The 19876-nt window shown below is 37.0% G+C and overlaps 1 protein-coding gene across 8 annotated transcripts in view; it reads right to left on the bottom strand.

Annotated features, from left to right (window-relative positions):
* Positions 1-19876, bottom strand: part of NCOA2 (nuclear receptor coactivator 2) — a 168339-nt gene that overhangs the window by 22275 nt on the left and 126188 nt on the right. For all 8 annotated transcript variants that reach the window (XM_060775448.2, XM_060775454.2, XM_060775453.2 and 5 more), the window contains 7 exons: positions 18838-18941; positions 17591-17768; positions 15214-15402; positions 12394-12492; positions 12157-12297; positions 8312-8459; positions 3012-4278 (listed from right to left, as the gene is read on the bottom strand). In XM_060775448.2, coding sequence (XP_060631431.2) covers positions 3012-4278; positions 8312-8459; positions 12157-12297; positions 12394-12492; positions 15214-15402; positions 17591-17768; positions 18838-18941 — 2126 coding nt within the window. The remainder of the gene's footprint in view (positions 1-3011; positions 4279-8311; positions 8460-12156; positions 12298-12393; positions 12493-15213; positions 15403-17590; positions 17769-18837; positions 18942-19876) is intronic.

Here is a 19876-nt window from a genome sequence, read left to right as displayed (position 1 = left end):
GCTTTCCTGTCACTGTTCTTCTGGAAGCACACAGCAGACCAATTAAAGCTCTCTCTTAAAAGCAAACTTGTAATATTCTCTTGCCATAGCCCAGCCATGAATTGGCACAGAGATATCTCCAAAGGATGCAGATTTTCATGAACAAGGAATCTTTGTTCAACAGAAATCAAGACTCTGTCTTCATTGTAATGCTGCTTGTTTATGACGGGACTACAGCACTCTATAGAATAGTTATTTCCACATGGCTAAAAATGCTTTACATCCCATCCTGGCTTTTCCTACCTAGAAGAAAAGTACAGAACACATAAAACCAATCATTTCTTTCAAAAATGTGTGAAAAAGAGAAATATGTGAAATTATCTCCCTGTAGTGAGAAGGTACAGCCAGAATCTTAGTTTGAAGAAACAAAAAAGTCTTAAATTTGCAAGAATCTACTGGTCTGACAAGCACAAAAATTACAATAATTCCTCCTTCAGGAAACAATATATTCTGTTTAGGATTAAGATGATGGTCTTTGTATAATTAATATGTTGTGTCTCATCTGTAGCATGCCTTAATACTTCTTTCTCAGCAAAGTTTATTCTTGGACAGCTACATCCTTAGTCATGTTTTACACCAATTATGACTGGAATTTCACCATCATTCTCCTTTTTATTACATTCACACAGTGTTCTAGTGATAGGAGATCATCCATTTACATTCTGTGCTTCAAATAAGACTATTTTTCATTTGTTTCAAATGTTTTATAGATCTTTGTAAGGATGACATTATGAAACCAATTTGCACCATTGATTTTTCTACTATATTTTCTCATTATTTCATTATTATAGCCTATTACTAACATTTTATGGTAAGCTGTGCTTCTTTTTATTTTTTTAAGAATGTTTAAGGGTGACTGTCTATTGTGCCACACACAAGAAAATCGCCACCAATAACTATGGAAGGAACAGGGATACAAACCAATAAAACTCAAGTACAATTTTAAGGCAATTTAGCCCCTTTCTGGAGAGATACAGAATTCATTTATAACTGAATACGGATGTTAAAAGTCAAAACAAAGACAATGTATAAACTTTCTGACTATCTCATTAGATCACTTTTGAGATAAAGAGGAAGTAAGTCAGACAATAAGAGCAATATTACTACCTGTACCAGGCTAGATATGCAGACCTCTGTTTGTTATTGGACTATAACTCCCATCATGGGGTTATATTCCCCTTAAAGACACAGGTTTGCAACTTGGATATACTTCTGGGTTCAGCTCTGAATCTAGAAGCTCATGTTTCTGCATAGAGTAAGAATCGAACTAAGCAGTTAAGGCTTATATGCCACCTGTGCCTGTCTCTTGAGACGTCTGATCTGCCCACGGTGACACATGCCTTAGTTACATCTTGTTTGGGTTACTGTAATGAACTCTATGTGGGCCTACCTTTGAAGAATGTTTGGAAATTCAAAACGTTATAACAAGATTACTGCTCAGGAGTAGTTAAAGGGAACATACACTCATTTCTTACAACAGTTGCAACAGTTCCCCCAGTTGCCAGTTTGTTTCCAGGAACAATGCTGGTAAAGATCGATAAAGACTTCAAGTTATCTAAAGGGCTGAATTGTCCCATAGGAAACTGCTAACACCCAGACATTTTCAGGGAAGGTCTTTTTCTCTATCAAATCAACTTCAAACACATATCTGGTGGGAACATGGGAGAAGGTCTTCTCACTGGCTGACTCCAGATTCTAGAGCTTCCTTCCTAGCAAGCCTAAATTGATGTCTATCAAAGTGTCCTTCTGGTGGCGGGAACACATCTTTTTGTTTTGGCAGGCCTTGGGAATTCTTCAGAAGGAAAGCATTTTTAATAATTTCCCAGAGCTAGGAAAAATAAGCTATAAACAAATAAATTCATCATCATCATCATCATCATCACCATCATCATCTCTGATCTGGTCATGGTGACTGGTACTGATAGGAACTCACATTCAAGAATATCTTGAGCCATGTGTTTTGCACTCTCTGGTACAAAAGAACCCAAATGTTAGGACAAGAACTTTTCAATGGCAACAATAAACACAATTTTAAAAAGTAGTTCTCTAAAATAGATCAAAGTTGTTTAGAAATTATATAAGTTTTAGCAATAGAAGATATTTATAAAAGAATGGAAAGTCAAGTCTGTCAGCTAGGAAGATGATTTTTTAAATATGTCTAATATTGTGGTGTGCTTCAAAGTACTTCCTGTTCAAAAAAAGTTACACTTGAAAGGGAAATGTTATGCTTTTCCCCATCAGACTTTTCTTTATAAAATATTTACTACACCAAGGCATTGCTATATTTGCAATGAAGATTACATATTGAAATTAGCAATTAGTTTAAACAAACATCACTTGTGAAGGGAAGCTTAAACAATCTTATTTGGTAAGTACAGCAAGAAAGGGAGAAAAAACTCAAGAGGAAATAATAACATTTTAGAATTTAGACATGTTCTAGAAATACATGATTTTAAGTTTTGATCTATATTTAGAGCTTAGACTTCCTGTAAGAAAAAAAGATGGTTTTGTTACTAGCCAAAATTCTTTCACTTTCTCATTCTAGAGTGAGCTTTTGTGGTTTATTACACATAGTTTTGGGGCACAGGCTGTTTGAGATCCTTTCGTGAAGCAAAACCTCCTTCTCCTAATGACTTAACATCAAGCGTCTTTCCAAATTGCCTTTTAAAATCTTTTTCAGACTGAATTAATATCAAGCACTGAATTCAATTAGTCTAAGCTCGCTCTATAAAAGTGGCAGTACCTACATCCAGAATGTAACTGATTAGCAAGTTAGTATATCAGATCTTTCAGCTAAGCAGATCTTGGTGGTATGAGGAAGCTAAGTAAACTCAATCACATGTGAAATCAAATGCAATCAAACCCAACTTCCCAGAAAAGGCTGCATGCGGAGATGTCACAGGTCCTGAAAAAAGAAGTGTTTACACGTCTGACATAATACAATTGCTTAAAGAGAACAAAAGGATATTTACCTGTTCGATCGGCTCAAACCGCATTTCTTCTTTTTCTGTCTTCATAGCTACTGGCTTTGTGCTGCTGGAAGGGTCTGTCTTACTGTCCGACCTCTCCAGTTTGGGGGTAATGTCTGGTAAACCAATATCTTTAGTATCATCTTTATCGAGCAAGTAGCGAAGTAGTGCATTTTCTTTCTTCTTAGGACTCACGGGTTCCTGTTTAACAGTCACCTCTGAACCAGGAGCTGTGCTACCGGTCTCCTGGCTCAGTTCTTTGCCTGTGGCCTCTGCTGTGAGCTTAGCCAAGTCTACAGGAGAACTGCTGTCCTGCAAGAGCCTGTGCAAAATTTTATGCTTCTCCTTGAGTGAGGTTCCATGTGCTGAACCAGAACCAGATAAACCTCCCATGGAGTCCTTGTTAGCATCTCCCATAGCATTAGACAATGGTGAAGGCTCCATCTGATCAGATTTGGTGGTCAGCAACTGTAAGAGCTTTGTCTGGCTTTTGCCATCGTGCAGTCTGTTCTGTCCATCAGGCCTCTCACCACCAACAACCTGGGGCATATTGTCATTACTTTCTTTCTGTTCTCCTGAATGGCAGACGTTTTCTGCTTGTCCAGTTGTACCTTCCGATTGCTCCCCATGAAGTCCAAAGCCATCTTTAGAGTCCAGGCTTCCCATTTTGCTCAACTGGGGAGGGTTCATGTTTACAGGGGAATTTTGTAAATTACCCATTTTTACATCAGGTGAAGCCAATGATGAACCGAGAGAAACTCCATGCCCTTCGCTGAGAGCTTGAAGTGCATTGAGGGAACTGTTGGTATAACTATGGCTATTTCCTGTGCTGCTGCAAACTCCAACAGGTGAATGCAAGCTTCCTGCAGGGGAAAACTGACTGGGTGGGATCCGAGGACTGCCTGCCACTCCAGGACTGACGCGATGCCTTGGGGAAAGCATAGAGTTTGGCTGGCCTGGTGTCATTCCAGGGCTGTTTTGAGAGGGACTATTCATTTTTAGTGCATAGTTACTACCCTGAGGAGTGGATGCTTGTATACTTGACACATGGTTCATCCCGCCTGAACCACCAAACCTGCTCGCTGGCATGCCCATTTGTTCCTTTGGGCCATTTATGGCAAAATTCATATTGCTACTGATGGTCATATCCTGACCTGGATTCCCACTGCACATGGTCTGATGGGCAGGGCTGCTGGAGCTAATAGGGTTCAATGGCTTTCCCATTGCTTGTCCAGTTAGATCCTGGCTCATTCCACAGACATTTTGTTCCCTGTAACATTGGAAAACTACAATTAAAATGCTAAATAAAGACAAGTTATAAAAGAAAGAAGAAAGGAGATTTTTCAAAATTCCAATATACAAGGATGAACTTAGTACTTGTTTCACTCTTTAAGTATTTCTAAACCTTGGGTCTGTAATGGCATTTATCAAAAAGGTGAAGAAGGTAACTATCTTTTTGAAGACTGCCCCTACCCATTACTCAGTTGTACTGAATGAAGAAGCTGTAAACTCTTAATTTTGCATCTTGTATTACTCCTCAGTGCTGAATTAGCAAGCATTATATATGTGTGTATAGGGTTTTCTTGGGAAAGAAATACTCAGAGATGGTTTTACCAATTCCTTCATCTGAAATGCTACAGCATTCAATATTCATTGATGGTCTCTCATACAAATACTAACTAGGGTTGACCCAAAATCAGAATTGTTTCAGCAAATTAACTCATAATCCACCGTTGACTTTTCCAAGGATTCCAAGTTATAACATGCCAACCACATTTCCATCTTACAAAAGTAATATTCCATACATAACACCATTGATTCCCAAGGTTGGGTCCCCAAATGTTGCTGAATGACAACGCCCAAGATTCTTAACTGTTAGCCATGCAGGCAGTAGGTGTTGGTATCCAGCAACATTTAGGGAAACAGTTTGGGAACTACCACATAAGACAAGGTTGTTGTTAGTGATCTGTATGAATATATATCCCACATAGCATCCAAAAATTCATTATGTGATTCCTTCTTCACTGTTTTAAAAGACAGAAAAATACAGAGAATAAAGTAAATCTTCACTTTCATATAAAAATTGATGGTTCTTCACTGATGTTTTGAGTATACAAGAATACAGCTTTTACAAATCTAGAAGTACTATAGTGTTTGATACAGCATACAGCAAAAAAGCAACATGTGTAAAACCAAGCTTGGAAAAACAAAACAAAAATGCCACCCTACTATAGGGGCCAAAATGACTGCTGCAAAAACATTCAAAATGTGATCAGGCTACTTGGAGACTGATTTTGTGTGCATACAGGCCCAAGCATGTATGCCAGGTACATGTATGGGAGGGGGTGTTGAAGCTGGAGAGAGTTCTTGGGTCATTAGTGTACCTAAAACACATTTTATTGTTTGTAGGTAATCTCACCAGTAACAGCACATACTGTATACAACAACTGGGAAGGAATACTAAGCAACCAACAGAAAGAAAGCTATATTCTCAGCGGTGACCCCTCAGCTGTGGAACTCCCTCCCTAGGGATATTAGATCAGCCCCTTACCTTCCCTTCCCTTCTGCAGAAAAGTGAAAACATGGTTTTTTGAACAAGCTTTTGGGAACCTAGTGCAATAGATAAACATGGAACTATGTGAAATACTGGAAGGGTTTGGACGATGTTTTTGGATGACGATGCTAATAGTGGAGGTAGTGGGTTAATATGTTTTTAAAGGTTTTAGTGTATGTATTTTATAATTCTGTTTTAAATGTTTATTTTAAGTGTTAATGGCATCGTATGGCTGCCTATGTTGTAAAGCCGCCTTGAGACGCCTTTGGGTTCAAGAAAAGCAGGGTAGAAATACTGTAAATAAGTAAATATTGCTATTAATCTTCTTGCCTAAAACTTTAAAATCTTGTGAAATGCTATCGTATGAACAGGGATAACTGAAAGCCTTCTGTGGAAGACAACACCACCAACAACAACAACAACACTTTATTACGGTCACTGACCAGCACAAAGATGTGGAATAAAGAATTCAGTCTATTCTAGTGGCTTCTGACAATGAGATTTTGGAGATTCATATTTTGTGCAGCAAACTAGCCTATATAAAATGATGACCTCTCACTTTCTACTAGTGAAATCTTTAGTTGAAACAAATCTGTTGTTTGGCAATATTTTAACTATAGTACAGAAGATTCTACAGTGTACAGATAAAATTTGCCTTGAGATGTATGATCTATGGCCAAAAATCTCAGGGGAAGATTCCTTTCCATCTTTTCCTGGACTGAAACCCTTTGAAAAGTGCTTTCCTGTATAGATACTAACATCGTCAGATATTTAACTAACAATAGTTATTAGGTGTTTGTGATACAGGGAAACCTCATTCCACATAGTAGCATTATCTGGGGAAGGATCACATTTTCAGGAAGGAATTATTGCTGTTTGAGAAGGGAAGTAATCTCTCCACAAGAAAAGCACATTTTTTGAGGGAAGATTGCTTTAGTAAACATCTCGGAAGACATCCAAATTTAGTTACTGATGATGTTTTCTTAAGCATACAAGTTTTTTGTTCCATTGTAATACAGTACTATGCTTCTATTGATCTGTAATGAAGCCTTAAATGTGGGTACTATCAGATGTTCCAGAGCTCCTGCAACGTTTTCAAAGAAAAAAAAGTTTGAAAAATTGCACACTGGGGGAAAAGTGTTCGATGAACGACATTAATACCATTTTTGGCACTGTTTTAGACATTCCTTTCCAGTGTTTGCACTGTAAATTCTGCAGCTGAAACATTTAAACTTTGCCCTGCTGGTGGCATGAGAATTAGAAGAAAAGCTGAGGAGAAAAAGAAACTGTCCAGTCAGTTATTGATAAAAAGACATGAATGAAGTGAAATGGTGAATGAGATAAAACAAATATTCATCTTAATATGTCGTTTCTTGCAAATTATGACTTGTAACCTGCCATTTCTTGTTTAACACTGCCTCAGCAGTTTCCCATGAAATATTAAGTAAGACCCTGCATTCCAACAGTAACAGCTTTGAATGGTGAAAAGTAAAACTTTTAGACAAATGAATATTTTGTCAAAGCAAATTATTACTATGTTACAGTAGTTCTGTTTTCTTCTTTTGCAATAATACAGATAAAAGAGACGTGATGAAACAATACTAATTTTTTATTGTGTCAGAAGCGACTTGAGAACATATTGGAAGTCACTTCTGGTGTGAGAGAATTGGCTGTCTACAGAGATGTTGCCCAGGGGGACACCTGAATGTGTTACCATCCTGCTGGGAGGGAGGCTTTTCTCGTGTCCCCACAAGCTAGAGCTGACAGATGGGAGCTCACCCCATCTTGCGGATTCAAACCGGCAACCAACTGGCACAAAGGTTTAACCCATTATGCCACTGTGGAACTGCTTACTTACAATATTTACTGAAACCTATTCTTTATAATAATTCACACTGGCACAAGTATACAATTGCATATATCGAATGATTTAACACAAATGTTTTAGTTTTAATTGATGAATGACAAATTCTAGAGAAACAAATTATTTCAATCTAATCTTTTTCTCTATTTTTCCATATAATAATTTTTGTTCTTGAAATTATTTTCAGAATAATAATAATAATAATAGTAATAGTTCTTACCCGCCTCTCCCCATTGCTTGAGGCGGGTTTAGAATGCAGTGTTCTAGAAATACAAATGATACTAAAGTTTTGGGAAGTAGTTGGTATTGTCAAGTCAGCTCTCTGAACTACTTATGAAGTTTATCTTGCAAAATGATATCATTAGTTTATGGAAACAACTTTGCAAGATGTTTCCATTGCAGACTCCCACTCCAAGTAATAGGAATGAGGATTGAGGGAGCAGCTGTTAACAATAATTATTTCTAAGTCTGCACATGAGCTCGTCAGAATAAACCAAAAGTACTACATGAAAAACTATTTTATCTTATACTAAACATACAAATTGAAATGACATATATATGGCCAGAATAGATGCAAATCTCAAAGCGAAAACAACAACCTATATCTTTAACTACAGTCCTAAATTCATTGGTTTGGAAATTCAAATCAAATCAATTGAATTTGCTTTCAAACAAGTGTTTAGGACTGAGAAAAATAAAATTCCTTCAGAAAACAGAAATATTTAAAATCAAATCTATCATTTTATTTCATAATAGAGCCAACACAGTAAACATGTTATCAGCTCATAAGAAGTCAAGATAAACGTCTTATTGTGCAGTCTTACTGCAGCTGTTCCTAGAAAATTGAGCTGAAGATTTTCATGACAAAGTATTATTGTAAATTACCTGTGAAGCATATGCAGGGATATTACAAGCTGAGGTTCACTAGTAGTCTGATTACGGATGAGCTTGCTCTTCGTTTGGGCAGCAACCATAGTGCCATCAGACAAAGAAAATCGATAGACAGGACTGAATGCCAGTCCTTGCCTCAGCACTGCAAGCAAGCAAAAACAAGAAAACAAAAAATAAGACACAGAGACTGCTGAAGATTGTTCACATGAAAATGTGGAGTCTGTCTGTTAGCACAGCCTTCTTTAGAAAGCAATAAGGACTGTGACTCTTTCTGCAAAATCAGCAAGAGTGTGTTAAAAGAAGAGCGAATGTTTTGCAGTTTCAGACCAAAGTGCAAGTGCAGTAAAGTATTAACTGAAAGCAAGTTCGGGATCCTGCCAATTTTAGGGAAAATATGCACTTACCTGTGAATTATCTTTCTGGATAATTAGAAACAGGAATGATTTCCACCCCACCCCCCAACCATTCATGACCTGGACTAACTAGCAAGCGACTGAAGCCAGTATGAGCTTTCTTACAGTTCCCACAAGGTATTCCACTTACTCTATTTTAGAAAAACTAGTGAAGCACACTTGTAGGAATGAATTTTCTAACTGAAGTACAAGCAGACATTCGAATGATGCAATCATCTAGCATCCACAAGGATGAAAAAATACCATTTTGAACATATTATATCATAAGGGGAAAGTTGAATGCTTTGCCTTCAGCTCAATCAGGCATTGCTACAGTTACAGTACAGTCTCGCTTATCCAACATAAATGGACCAGCAGAACATTGGATCAGCAAAAATGTTGGATAATAAGGAGGGATTAATTAAAGAAAAGCCTATTTAACGTCAAATTACGTTATAATTTTACAAGTTAAGCACCAAAATATTATGTTTTAAAACAAATGGACAGAAAAAGCAGTTCAATACACGGTAACATTATGTAGTAATTACTTTATTTAGGAATTTAGCTCCAAAACATCGCAATGTATTGAAACAGCTGTGGATCCGGGCAGGAGGCAGACTGTGTTGGATAATATAGAATGTTGAATGAGTGAAGGTTGGATAAGCAAGACTCTACTGTATACAGAAATGAAAGACATAAAAGCAACAAGTGCTTACAAAAGATTGTACACAAATACTGTGTTTGCGTCAAGTATTATGCAGAGACTCCCAAGGACAGCATCTCTGATGTCAGAACAGGAGCCTCACAATGGCCAGGAGCTCTGCCAGTGCTGCAGATGTCTGGCAGTGGTGACAGGGAAGGGAAGTGGGGCAAACCAGTTTTAGTCTCGCTGGGCCATGTAGATGCTGCCGCACTGTCACTCTAAGTCAGCGAAGGTGATGGTCTAATGGGATAAACCAGTTTTGGCTTCACTGGGCTATGTAGACATTGCCCCACTGCCACTCTAAGTCAGGCATGGAGTGTGCAGCTGCCTCCAGGGCCTGTCCAGAGTATTGCTGCTCCGTTCTTGTGATGGATTAAGTGAATATGTAAACAAGCCCATTGATTCTGCTTTCCTCCTAGCCTAGAATTTGAATCGAATTTTTCTAGCTGCCTATTTATCCCAGATTAAAGGTAAATGATGGTAATCATTAACTATAATTAATGATTGAAGACTGTGCAAAATATGGATGTCAGCAAAGGGTGGGATCCAGTGCAGTGGAGAAATGCAGTGGTTTTTTGTCAATCGTAATTCACACACCTTAAGACAAAATCAGATGAACCTTTTTCAGATTTACTACCAAATATACTTGAATCTTGGGTTTGCCTTTCTTCTTCCACTCCAATTTAAAACTTCTAGTTACTCAGCAAAACATATTTTGTGACTGTCTAGATATTGGACAAACCACACTTAAACCCAGAGAAGGGGAAGAAGCAAACTATATGCAACACCAAAGCAGAATTTGTGTTACATATGATTTGGTATGGCATGTGTTGCAAAGACACAAAATTAGAGACACTGCATGAATCTTTCTGTCTCTACACATATTTTATACCATATGTTGTTTTTGTTTCTCTTGTAAACTTTCATCATACAGTCTTCACATGTAGCAATGTTGGTTAGTGATGCCTTTTTACTTCAATAAATCTGCATCTATTTTTTCTAGTTTAAAATATAAATTTATATATAGCAAACTATATTTTCTTTTTTAGGCAAAAAGTCTTTTGAATTTAAATTGGCAGTTTCCGAATATTGGACTATGACTATAGATGACGTGATTTTAAAATGGAATGCAATGATTTTAAGTGTTTAATATGTTTTTAATTTTAATCTATTTTTTTTTAATTGTATGCATTTTAAGACAATTAATAATTGCCTCTATGTAAGCTGCCTTGAATCCCCTTTGGGGTAGAGAAAGGCGGGGTATAAATATATAAATGGAAGCAGCAACCAAGGACACAATCCATGAAAACTATATATCATGCTTTTCCACAATGTGTTCTTCAATTTTGCTTTTGAAGCACATTGCTCTTATTTATTTTAATGCTTACTTAAGTATTACACTTTCAGTTCCTAATTCTCTTTAACCAGTTTTAAAACATGTATACTTGGTTATCACTATCCTATAAAAAATATTTTCATTGCCACTTTCCAACTCCTGAATTCTAAAAATGTGTCAAATATTTGTGATTCAGATACAACTAACAACAAATTAAAACAAAACCCCACAGTTCAATTTTAAAAATGTATCTCTGCCAACATCCTTGTTTCCTCTGGTGTACAAAGGTCCAATTTTTATTGCTGACCTATGATACATTTGCAATTTTCCTGTATCAATCATGTAGTATATCAAGTGACATTCAGAAGCTGACAGTGCTAGCAAGATTTACCCTCCCCCTGTTTGCTAAACTTGCGACACTGGTATGGTAGGATTTTTCTTCCTGTTCCTGCCTTCACATTGTCCATCATGGTGCTGCATTTAAATTATTTTGGCAGGAGGAAAGCAGGAAACACACGTTAAACAACCAGAAAGGCTTATGTAGAATAAGAATGCAAAGAAAAACAAATCCTATGTTAACTGTGCATAATGCAAAGTCAATTTTTTACACTGAAAGTATGTTATTGTTTCAGTCTAACCTTTGGGCACAGCTCTCAGGAGCAACAGCTCTTTTGGTATAAGAACAGGAAATTCCAACACTCCCTTGTCAACAGCAGCAATGTTATAGTCACTAAAGTCAGACTAATTTCAAAAATAAGGAGGTTCACTCCACAACCATAAGCATAGGGTTCGTGTTTATACACACACACAGAGACAATTAATTCTGCTCAAAATCAAAATTATTCTTATAACTTTAGAAGGATAATATCCGAAATATAACTAATATCTAATAAATAGATAAGTCATCTTCACAACTTTCTGGAAAAAATTGTGTACAAACATTACAATAAATCCAGTATGACTGTCTTATCAAAGAAGGATACATTACAAGATTGGAAGACACACACACATGGATACCTGAAATTGTGGATAATTATGAACCCTTTGTTTTAATTATGTTTAGGCCAGGAGCATACTATAAAACTACACTACAGGACATATACAGGCGCACAAACTTTTCCAGTGGAAATACATTTTGGAGGAGTGTGGGTAAGTGGAACTGCGTACATTGAATCTGTGGATAACGGGGGGGGGGGGGAGTTTATACCATAAATAAATTTTAAAAGTATGCTACGGTGCTATCCAAACACTGAATGGAGCAGCCACTGCAATATTAAATTTTCCATGTTTGTATTGGAGCTCTTGAAAGACATCTGAATTATGATCCGTCTCAGGTTTCTTTTTTTCTGCTCTTCTGCAAACATTCCATTTGAACAAGCAAAGCTGAAGACTTTTAGAGGATCCTTACCATCCTGATGATGCTTCCTGGCATAAGACAAATCACCTTCCTGCTGTGCATAGAATCTCTGAATGCACCTCCTCACAACATCTTCCCAACCAGGCTTCATAGCTGCTCGCATGGTACTTGTGTCCAGTGATGTTATCTTGCCTGCATTTATCAAAACCATTATTATAATACATAAATATAATTGTTGTTTTTTTTAAAAGATCAATAACAAAGATTTGACATGCATTCTTACACTACCTTGCAGATCCTGACGAGTGCTAAATGTCTCCGATGATGGCAGAGGCCTTTCCTTCATTGGAACTCTTCTTGCTACGCAAATCAAGCAAGACTGCAAATCTAAAAGGGAACAAAATTATTTTTATCTGGAGAAACGTCTTGACAAAACAATATAGAATAAATGTGTTTGTGCATGTATGTACGTGTTTTAAATGACAAAGCTTGCTGTTTTAATAATACTGTCTTGCAATTGGACTAAGGGAAAATCTAGTCAAATCTGATAGTCTGTAAAGAAAAAAATGACAAACAGAATGGACTATTGGGTTATTGTAGGTTTTTCGGGCTGTATGGCCATGTTCTAGAAGCATTCTCTCCTGACGTTTCACCTGCATCTATGGCAGGCATACTCAGAGGTTGTGAGGTCTGTTGGAAACTAGGAAAATTGGGTTTATATATCTGTGGAATATACAGGGTGGGAGAAAGAACTCTTGTCTGTTGGAGGTAGATGGAATCACTGGGTTGTTGTAGGTGTTTCAGGCTGCATAGCCATGTTCTATTTTTCTAGTTTCCAACAGACCCTACAACCTCTGAGGTTGCCTGCCATAGATGCAGGTGAAACGTCAGGAGAGAATGCTTCTAGAACATGGCCATACAGCCCAAAAAACCTACAACAACCCATTGATTCTGGCCATGAAAGCCTTCGACAGAACTGACTATTCCTTCATAGCAGAATGAATGCTATGCTTGTCTCAGAGGGACCTTTTAAAGAACATACTTGATTTTTTAACCTGCTCTGTAGATATACTACATTCAAAACCAAATAAGAGTCTAAATTAACATTAGACAGTTCCATTTTGGGTTTTTTTGTCACATTTCTCTTATCTTGCTCAATCAATTTCAGCTCCCAAAGAAATCTCAATCCAAATAAATTCTTGTGGTCTCAAGCAGAGTCATCTCAAAACTGGCTTCTCTATTCCCGGAGTTGCATCATTTCCAAACGTAACAGCTTCAAAATACCTTCCAGTTCTTTTTGCTTGCAACTTTCACTTACAATCTTGAGCAGCATTGCACACAAAAAAATCTAATCACATTCTCAAATCAGTCCCTTTTTTGATTAATCCAAAACACTAATTAGTAACATCCCTCATATACATATATTTGTGTCTTTCATATTTGAGCGGAGCCTTGCATAAAGATATCATAGACACAAATCCATTTAGAGCAAGAAAGATTGAAGCAGACATTCAGGACCTATTCAGCAGATCAGCCAGGATTACACATTGACATGTAAAGAGGAGGACTTGCATAAATCCATTAAATCCAGAAAAAGAACCTCTCGAAAGACCAGTAAGTCCAAAATTTGAATTTAAGTGCAGCACTGACTACAGGCATTCTAAAAAAATTTCTTCAATCCCTGGAATTCAATTAATTCCAACTGATGATACTAATCATCCTACAATAATTGCTTTTGTACCTCTCAGACCAAAGAGTCTTACTTCCTTTTTGAAGGTGCATTCTCCTTTTGGTGGAGACAAACAAAACCTCTTTCATGTCCTTCTAACAACTCTTTAGATTCCAAACAAGATTGGAACTCCTACAAAATGAGGTTTTCAACAAATATGCCTCAAGCCATCCACCCACAAAGCCCTAAAATGTTAACATTTTAGAGGCTACTGTCTGGCAGCTGCTCCTTTAACCACACAGATTCCAGCAGATCAGAGGTAGATATAGAATGATATATGTTTATTGTACACAAGCAGTATTTATTCAAGTTCTTGGTCTCCTCAACTAGTATCTCAATTACATAGAAAATTTCTGATATGAATTTATGAGTTTCTTACATTTTAAAATGAAAGAATTCTACATTTACATGTAGTTTAGGTTCAACGTTTTTGAATGCCACTAAAAACTAACCAGCTGCATTTTTCTCTCTTACTTGTATACTGCATACATCTGGGATATTTCACTCAAAATGCATACTGTGTTTGAACATAATTTCTGAATATTTATGAACTTGAGGAATCTCATATTTCAAGACAAGCCAAAAGAAACAATAAGGAGTTTAGTAGGCAGTAGCCATAATTCCTGTAAACTAAAAGAAAATTGTCCAGGATTGCCAAAGAGAAGTCACTGGGCAAAATCTGCTTATGTTTTCATTGCAGTAAATATCACCACGGTTTGTACCCCATTTCAAGGAAACATATTTTGGAGTACATCTCAGGGCCCTTCCAGACAAGCCCTATATCCCAGGATCTGATCCCAGGTTTTCTGCTTTAACCTGGATTATATGAGTCCCCACTTCCAAATAATCTGGGATAAATAGAAAACCTGGAATTAGATCCTGGGACATAGGGTTTGTCTGGAAGGGCCCTCAGCGACAATAACTAGGATTTCCAAGTCAATAAACTTATGGTCAAAGTGTTTTTGATGCTGTAACACAGTTCCAAGATACATTTCAGGCAACCAAATTGTAGGCTGTTAGCTTTTAAAAAAGGAAACCCAATTACTCTGCTTACTAATGGGATATTTCAAAAGAACTGAGAAATTAAGATGTATATATGGGGAAACTTAGGACTCTCAAGATATTGGTCAACAACAATTGCCATCACTCCATACAAAATGGCAAATCATGTTGAGGGGACCTGGAGAGCAAAAATATTCAGTGGACCTCAATTTCTTTAGGCCTGGTATGTGCTCAGATAAGTAAGGCAGCTCTATACCTAGCAAATGCTGGTAACTTTAACAAGGTCCAGAAACACAACAGCATTAATGTAAATAAGAAAGATATGGGAAAGACTGGACATTAAAAAACCCAACCAACATAAAATATGATTTGTTTACCTTCACCCTCTTCCTTGATGGACTTTGGTTGAGAAACAGCAAAGCACTGCATAGTTTCGTATTTCTGATGTGCTTCCTGGTTGTCATGGCCTTCTTCTTCAGAATCAGTTAAAGGCTTTACCAACATCCGGCAATTAAAGGTATGGCTGTTACGCCGAGGAGCTTCACCAGACCAAGGTCCCCCATTCACTAGATAAAGCCAAGATCATACACAACAATTAGTTGACAATCAGGATTTTCTGATTCACCACATTTCATATCAGAACACTGATTCAGAACTGATGAGAGAAGTAATGAAAATCAATTTCTCTCATAAGACTACATTATGATCAATGCCAAAAAAATAAGAAAGGCTCTGACTTAGGAGTTGTCCCAAATAAGGTTTCTGCTGTTCAGCACCATGACACGTGAACTTGCCAAACACTCATGAAATACTTCAAAATTATTATGCATTTTCACCTATCAATACTATCTCATGGGAAAATATATCACACGGTGAAACAGTTTTCAGAATGATAAAAAATAATTCCCAATCACAGATTTTTTCAAATTATATTAAGAAAACAAGAGATTCGGGCACTGCAGAATATGTACCTAAGTATCTTAAAGGCAAGGTGAGCCCTGATTAGTACTTGGATGGGAGATAGCTAATGAATATTAGGTGCTATAGGAACCAGAGAAAGGAACAGGCAAAACCACCTCTAAGTATTACTTGTCTAAGAAAATCCTATGAAATTCATAGGGTTGCCATTAGTCCAAGTAACTTCAAGGCACATACACAAACAAAATATCATGTTCCTACTCATTCTAGATTATGATAGCTTTATAGGTACTGTATATAAACAAATTATACACACATTAAAAGCAAAACTGTATTTTTACCGAGAAGATAAATATATAAGGAATTAAACATGAAAAAATATATGAAAGCAAACTGCACCACAAAATATGCAGACAGACCTAAGAGGATGCTATTTATACAGAACTCAAAACCCTGCCATTTGCTTATGAAACTGCTACATCTCTGATCACTGCTACTAACAAATAATTTCTTAAACATTTTGAATAAAGGAACCTTCTTGAACTTAACACTGTGTTCAGATTCTGTCATTCTGATAAATGAATTCCAGCAGCAGCTATCTACTGCTCTTGTTAGTATATGGAGATCCTCACATTAATGAAGAAAACTTTAACTTTTCTAACTAACCCCACATCTGGATAAATGACCCAAAGCAAAATTAGAAATTGAAGGTTTCCCCAACTGCCCTCATCTTAGTACCTATTAAATACTATTATATCTCTTCACTATCTACTCTAAAGAATCTTCAGAGCCACCAAAATTAGTAAAAAATAATATTTAAATGTTTCTGAAATATTACTATTGAAGCAGGGAGAAATCAAGCCTGGGCTTCACAACACAAAAGCCTTGATCCTTGTAGCCACCACCAAACCTTTGACAGTAGTGACGGACAGAGGAAGATTTCTTCCATAGTTCAAATCAGCGGATGATTGGAAAAAACAGTACCATGTTGTGAAGGGAGGAGTCAATAGACCAGTGGAAATTCTCTGCTCAGGAATATTTGAGATATGCAGGCTTGAGATTAATGGCAGGGCTCAATTGTTTAAGGACTTTTGCTTTCCTTAAAACTTTAGACACATACAGAACATGAACACCTTTGCATGTCCCACTTTTAAGACTATAATCAGGAATTAAAGTTTTGTTTCTTTTGTAGGGAGTCTATACTTTTTGAGCATTCTCTTATTTCAATTCCAAAGCAAAGAGAAAAATGAAAAAAGATGTTCCAGTTTTTGGAACAACAAATCCGTGCTTCATTTAGATTTTCAATCAGCATGGCAATATTCTATCACAAAACAGCTTTTTGTTACCATTATAATCCCCATTTAGCACCACTTAACTAGCTTTAAAATAGGAAACAGCTCAAGAGGATTCAATCAGATGAGTTTATAGCAATGTGAACTATACAGTTGTGAACTCTTATGAATAAGGGTGAATCTACACTGTAGAATTAATGCAGTTTGATTTCACTTTAACTGCCAGAATCATGGGAGTTGTAGTTCTACAAGATCTTTAATCATCTCTGTCAAAGAGCGCTGGTGTTTCACCAAACCGCAACTCCCAAGATACCATAGTATCGAGCCACAGCAGTTAAAGTGGTGTGAAAGTGCATTCATTTTGTAGTGTAGATTTAGCCTAGAATTCAAGACAGAAGTAGTTAATATAGTAAGCCATTTGAGAATAAATTATGAAGAGCTTTTAAATTCTATATAATGAGATTAAAGTTCAGCAATTACAACATCAATGAATAAAACAAATACAACTAATTGTAATGCATTTTGTGCTTTGGAAGCATAATACCTAAAGATTTGGGCAGCAGGTTTCTGACAAATTCATTGTGGTCCCCTACATGCAGGATGCTATATACACTTGTGTTCATCAGCTCTTCTTGGTTGTACCTTAAGTACTGTGTCACATTCTCCGACACAAACACCACATTACCTTCCAGATTCACTACGAAGAAGAACCCATCAAGGGCCTGGGAATTCAGAAAACAATACATTTTAGTTCATTGTTGAAACCATGCATCCTGATAAAAGCAGCTATGTTGTTATTATTTTCCAAAACTGATTAAAACTAGTAGAGAGGAAAAAAGCCAACATTACTTGCTAATCATCATGTAAAGCACTCAAGAAGCAAGCATTGAGTGGAGAGAAAAGAGTTCATGTTCATTAGAATATTTGTAAAAAATCAATGTGAAAAATTTTATATAAAAAGCAGTTGTGTTGCTTAGCAACACTTGCTGTACCAATGCAGGCATGACGGAGCATAAATACCCAGGAATAACTCAGGACTTTCCTGTTGAGAGTTATATTAGTATACAAAAATTAACATGTCCATGGATGAGTTCAAAATATATTGATTAGATATGGCTATATTTGGAATATTTGAAGGTATTTACACTATCAACAGAAAATATCTGAGGGTACAGAATGTACTAGCCACTATCTTTCATAACAATAAGGGCGCATCTGCACTGTAGAATTACGCAATGCAGTTTGAATCATAGAATCATAGAGTTGGAAGAGACCTTGTGGGCCATCCAATCCAACCCCCTACCAAGAAGCAAGAAATTCACATTCAAAGCACCTTCAACAGATGGCCATCCAGCTTCTTTTTAAAAGCCTCCAAAGAAGGAGCCTCCACCACACTGGGGCAGAAAGTTCCACTGATGAACAGCTTTCACAGTTAGGAAGTTCTTCCTAATGTTCAGGTGGAATCTCCTTTCCTGTAGTTTATCATGGGCCTTGTAGTTTTTGAAGATCTTTAGCCTTCTCTGTCTCACCAACCCTTGGATTTAACAGAACCAGATATAGGTGCCTGCACATCCCCTGCTTGACAATTTTATATCTGATGAAGTGGATTCTAGTACCCAATAAAGCATTTATTAGCTTTTAAGATGTCACAAGACTCATTGTTGTTTTCCTTTGAACAGAGTAATACAGTTTTTCTCTGGACTTTAGAGGAAGTACAAAGTTATGTTACGTATTACTGCTCATCAGAACACTGTAAATGAATCTAAACACAGAAAGCTTTATAAACCTCACCTCAAGCATCATTGGTCCAAGTGCATCCTTATCAATAACACTCTGACCTGTAGATGAGACATCAGCTTTCTGCACTTCATCTTCATTGGCTGCTGCTGCTTTTTCTGGATGCAAAAAGGGAAGGGAAAAAAACACGCACAGTATGAAGCCATTCAAATGTAAATGTTTCCTGCAATAAAGTCATTCTTAATATGTCCACCTTTGAGAACCAGGAGAATGTCAGGCAGAAAGGCCAGGGTCTTTTCTGTAGCAGCCCCAGTTCTGTTGGAGATCTTACTATATGAGTCTTATAAATAGATAATCAGTTCCTTAAAGATGGAGCACAATTAGCAGCAAACTTATCCAATGTCGGCCTTTTGGTTAAGATCAAGTGTACTTATCCAATGTGCACTTCCCTCTTGAACACACATCCTGCTCTTGTCAAGCTATAACCATACAATCATGTTAACCATGATTCATCTAACAAATGTTTAATTATAAGCAACATTTCAAAGTGGGTTCAGATCTGATGCTTTTAAATTTTGGTTTATTACTTTTAGAAGACACACAACAAGGACCAGAATAAACTCAGTCAACATGCCTACTGGATATTCAACTAAATTAAATCTACCGATAACTAGAGGAACTCTCTTTTGCAAGAGAGAGAGAGAGAGAGAGAGAGAGAGTTCTGCTATGGAATGATGGAATCCAGTATAAGAAGGATATGAGTCTCTGCATTTGCAAAGCTTTAGCTAAACAGGCTATGAAGTACAGTTGAATTATCTTTTGTACGGTCCAATGTGAACGCTACACAACAGATTTATGTAACTGTCTAAAACAGCTACTACTTGACGTTCTGAAAACTTTTACTATTGCCAATTTTTTTAGGACCCCAACACTGAATGAGGAGACCCCATTTGGGGTTGGGACCCACAGGTTAAGAAGCAATGGTCTACAGCATCAATTCTGGAGAGGTTGGAAACTCTCCAGAGTCAATTTTGAGGTGGCATAAAACCGGAAAAGAGAAAGCAAAGAAACCAGGATTGTGCAATCACTAACA

Source organism: Anolis sagrei, chromosome 4 (assembly GCF_037176765.1).
Source record: "Anolis sagrei isolate rAnoSag1 chromosome 4, rAnoSag1.mat, whole genome shotgun sequence".
NCBI lineage: Eukaryota > Metazoa > Chordata > Lepidosauria > Squamata > Dactyloidae > Anolis > Anolis sagrei.
This window is presented reverse-complemented; position numbering and strand designations above follow the sequence as displayed.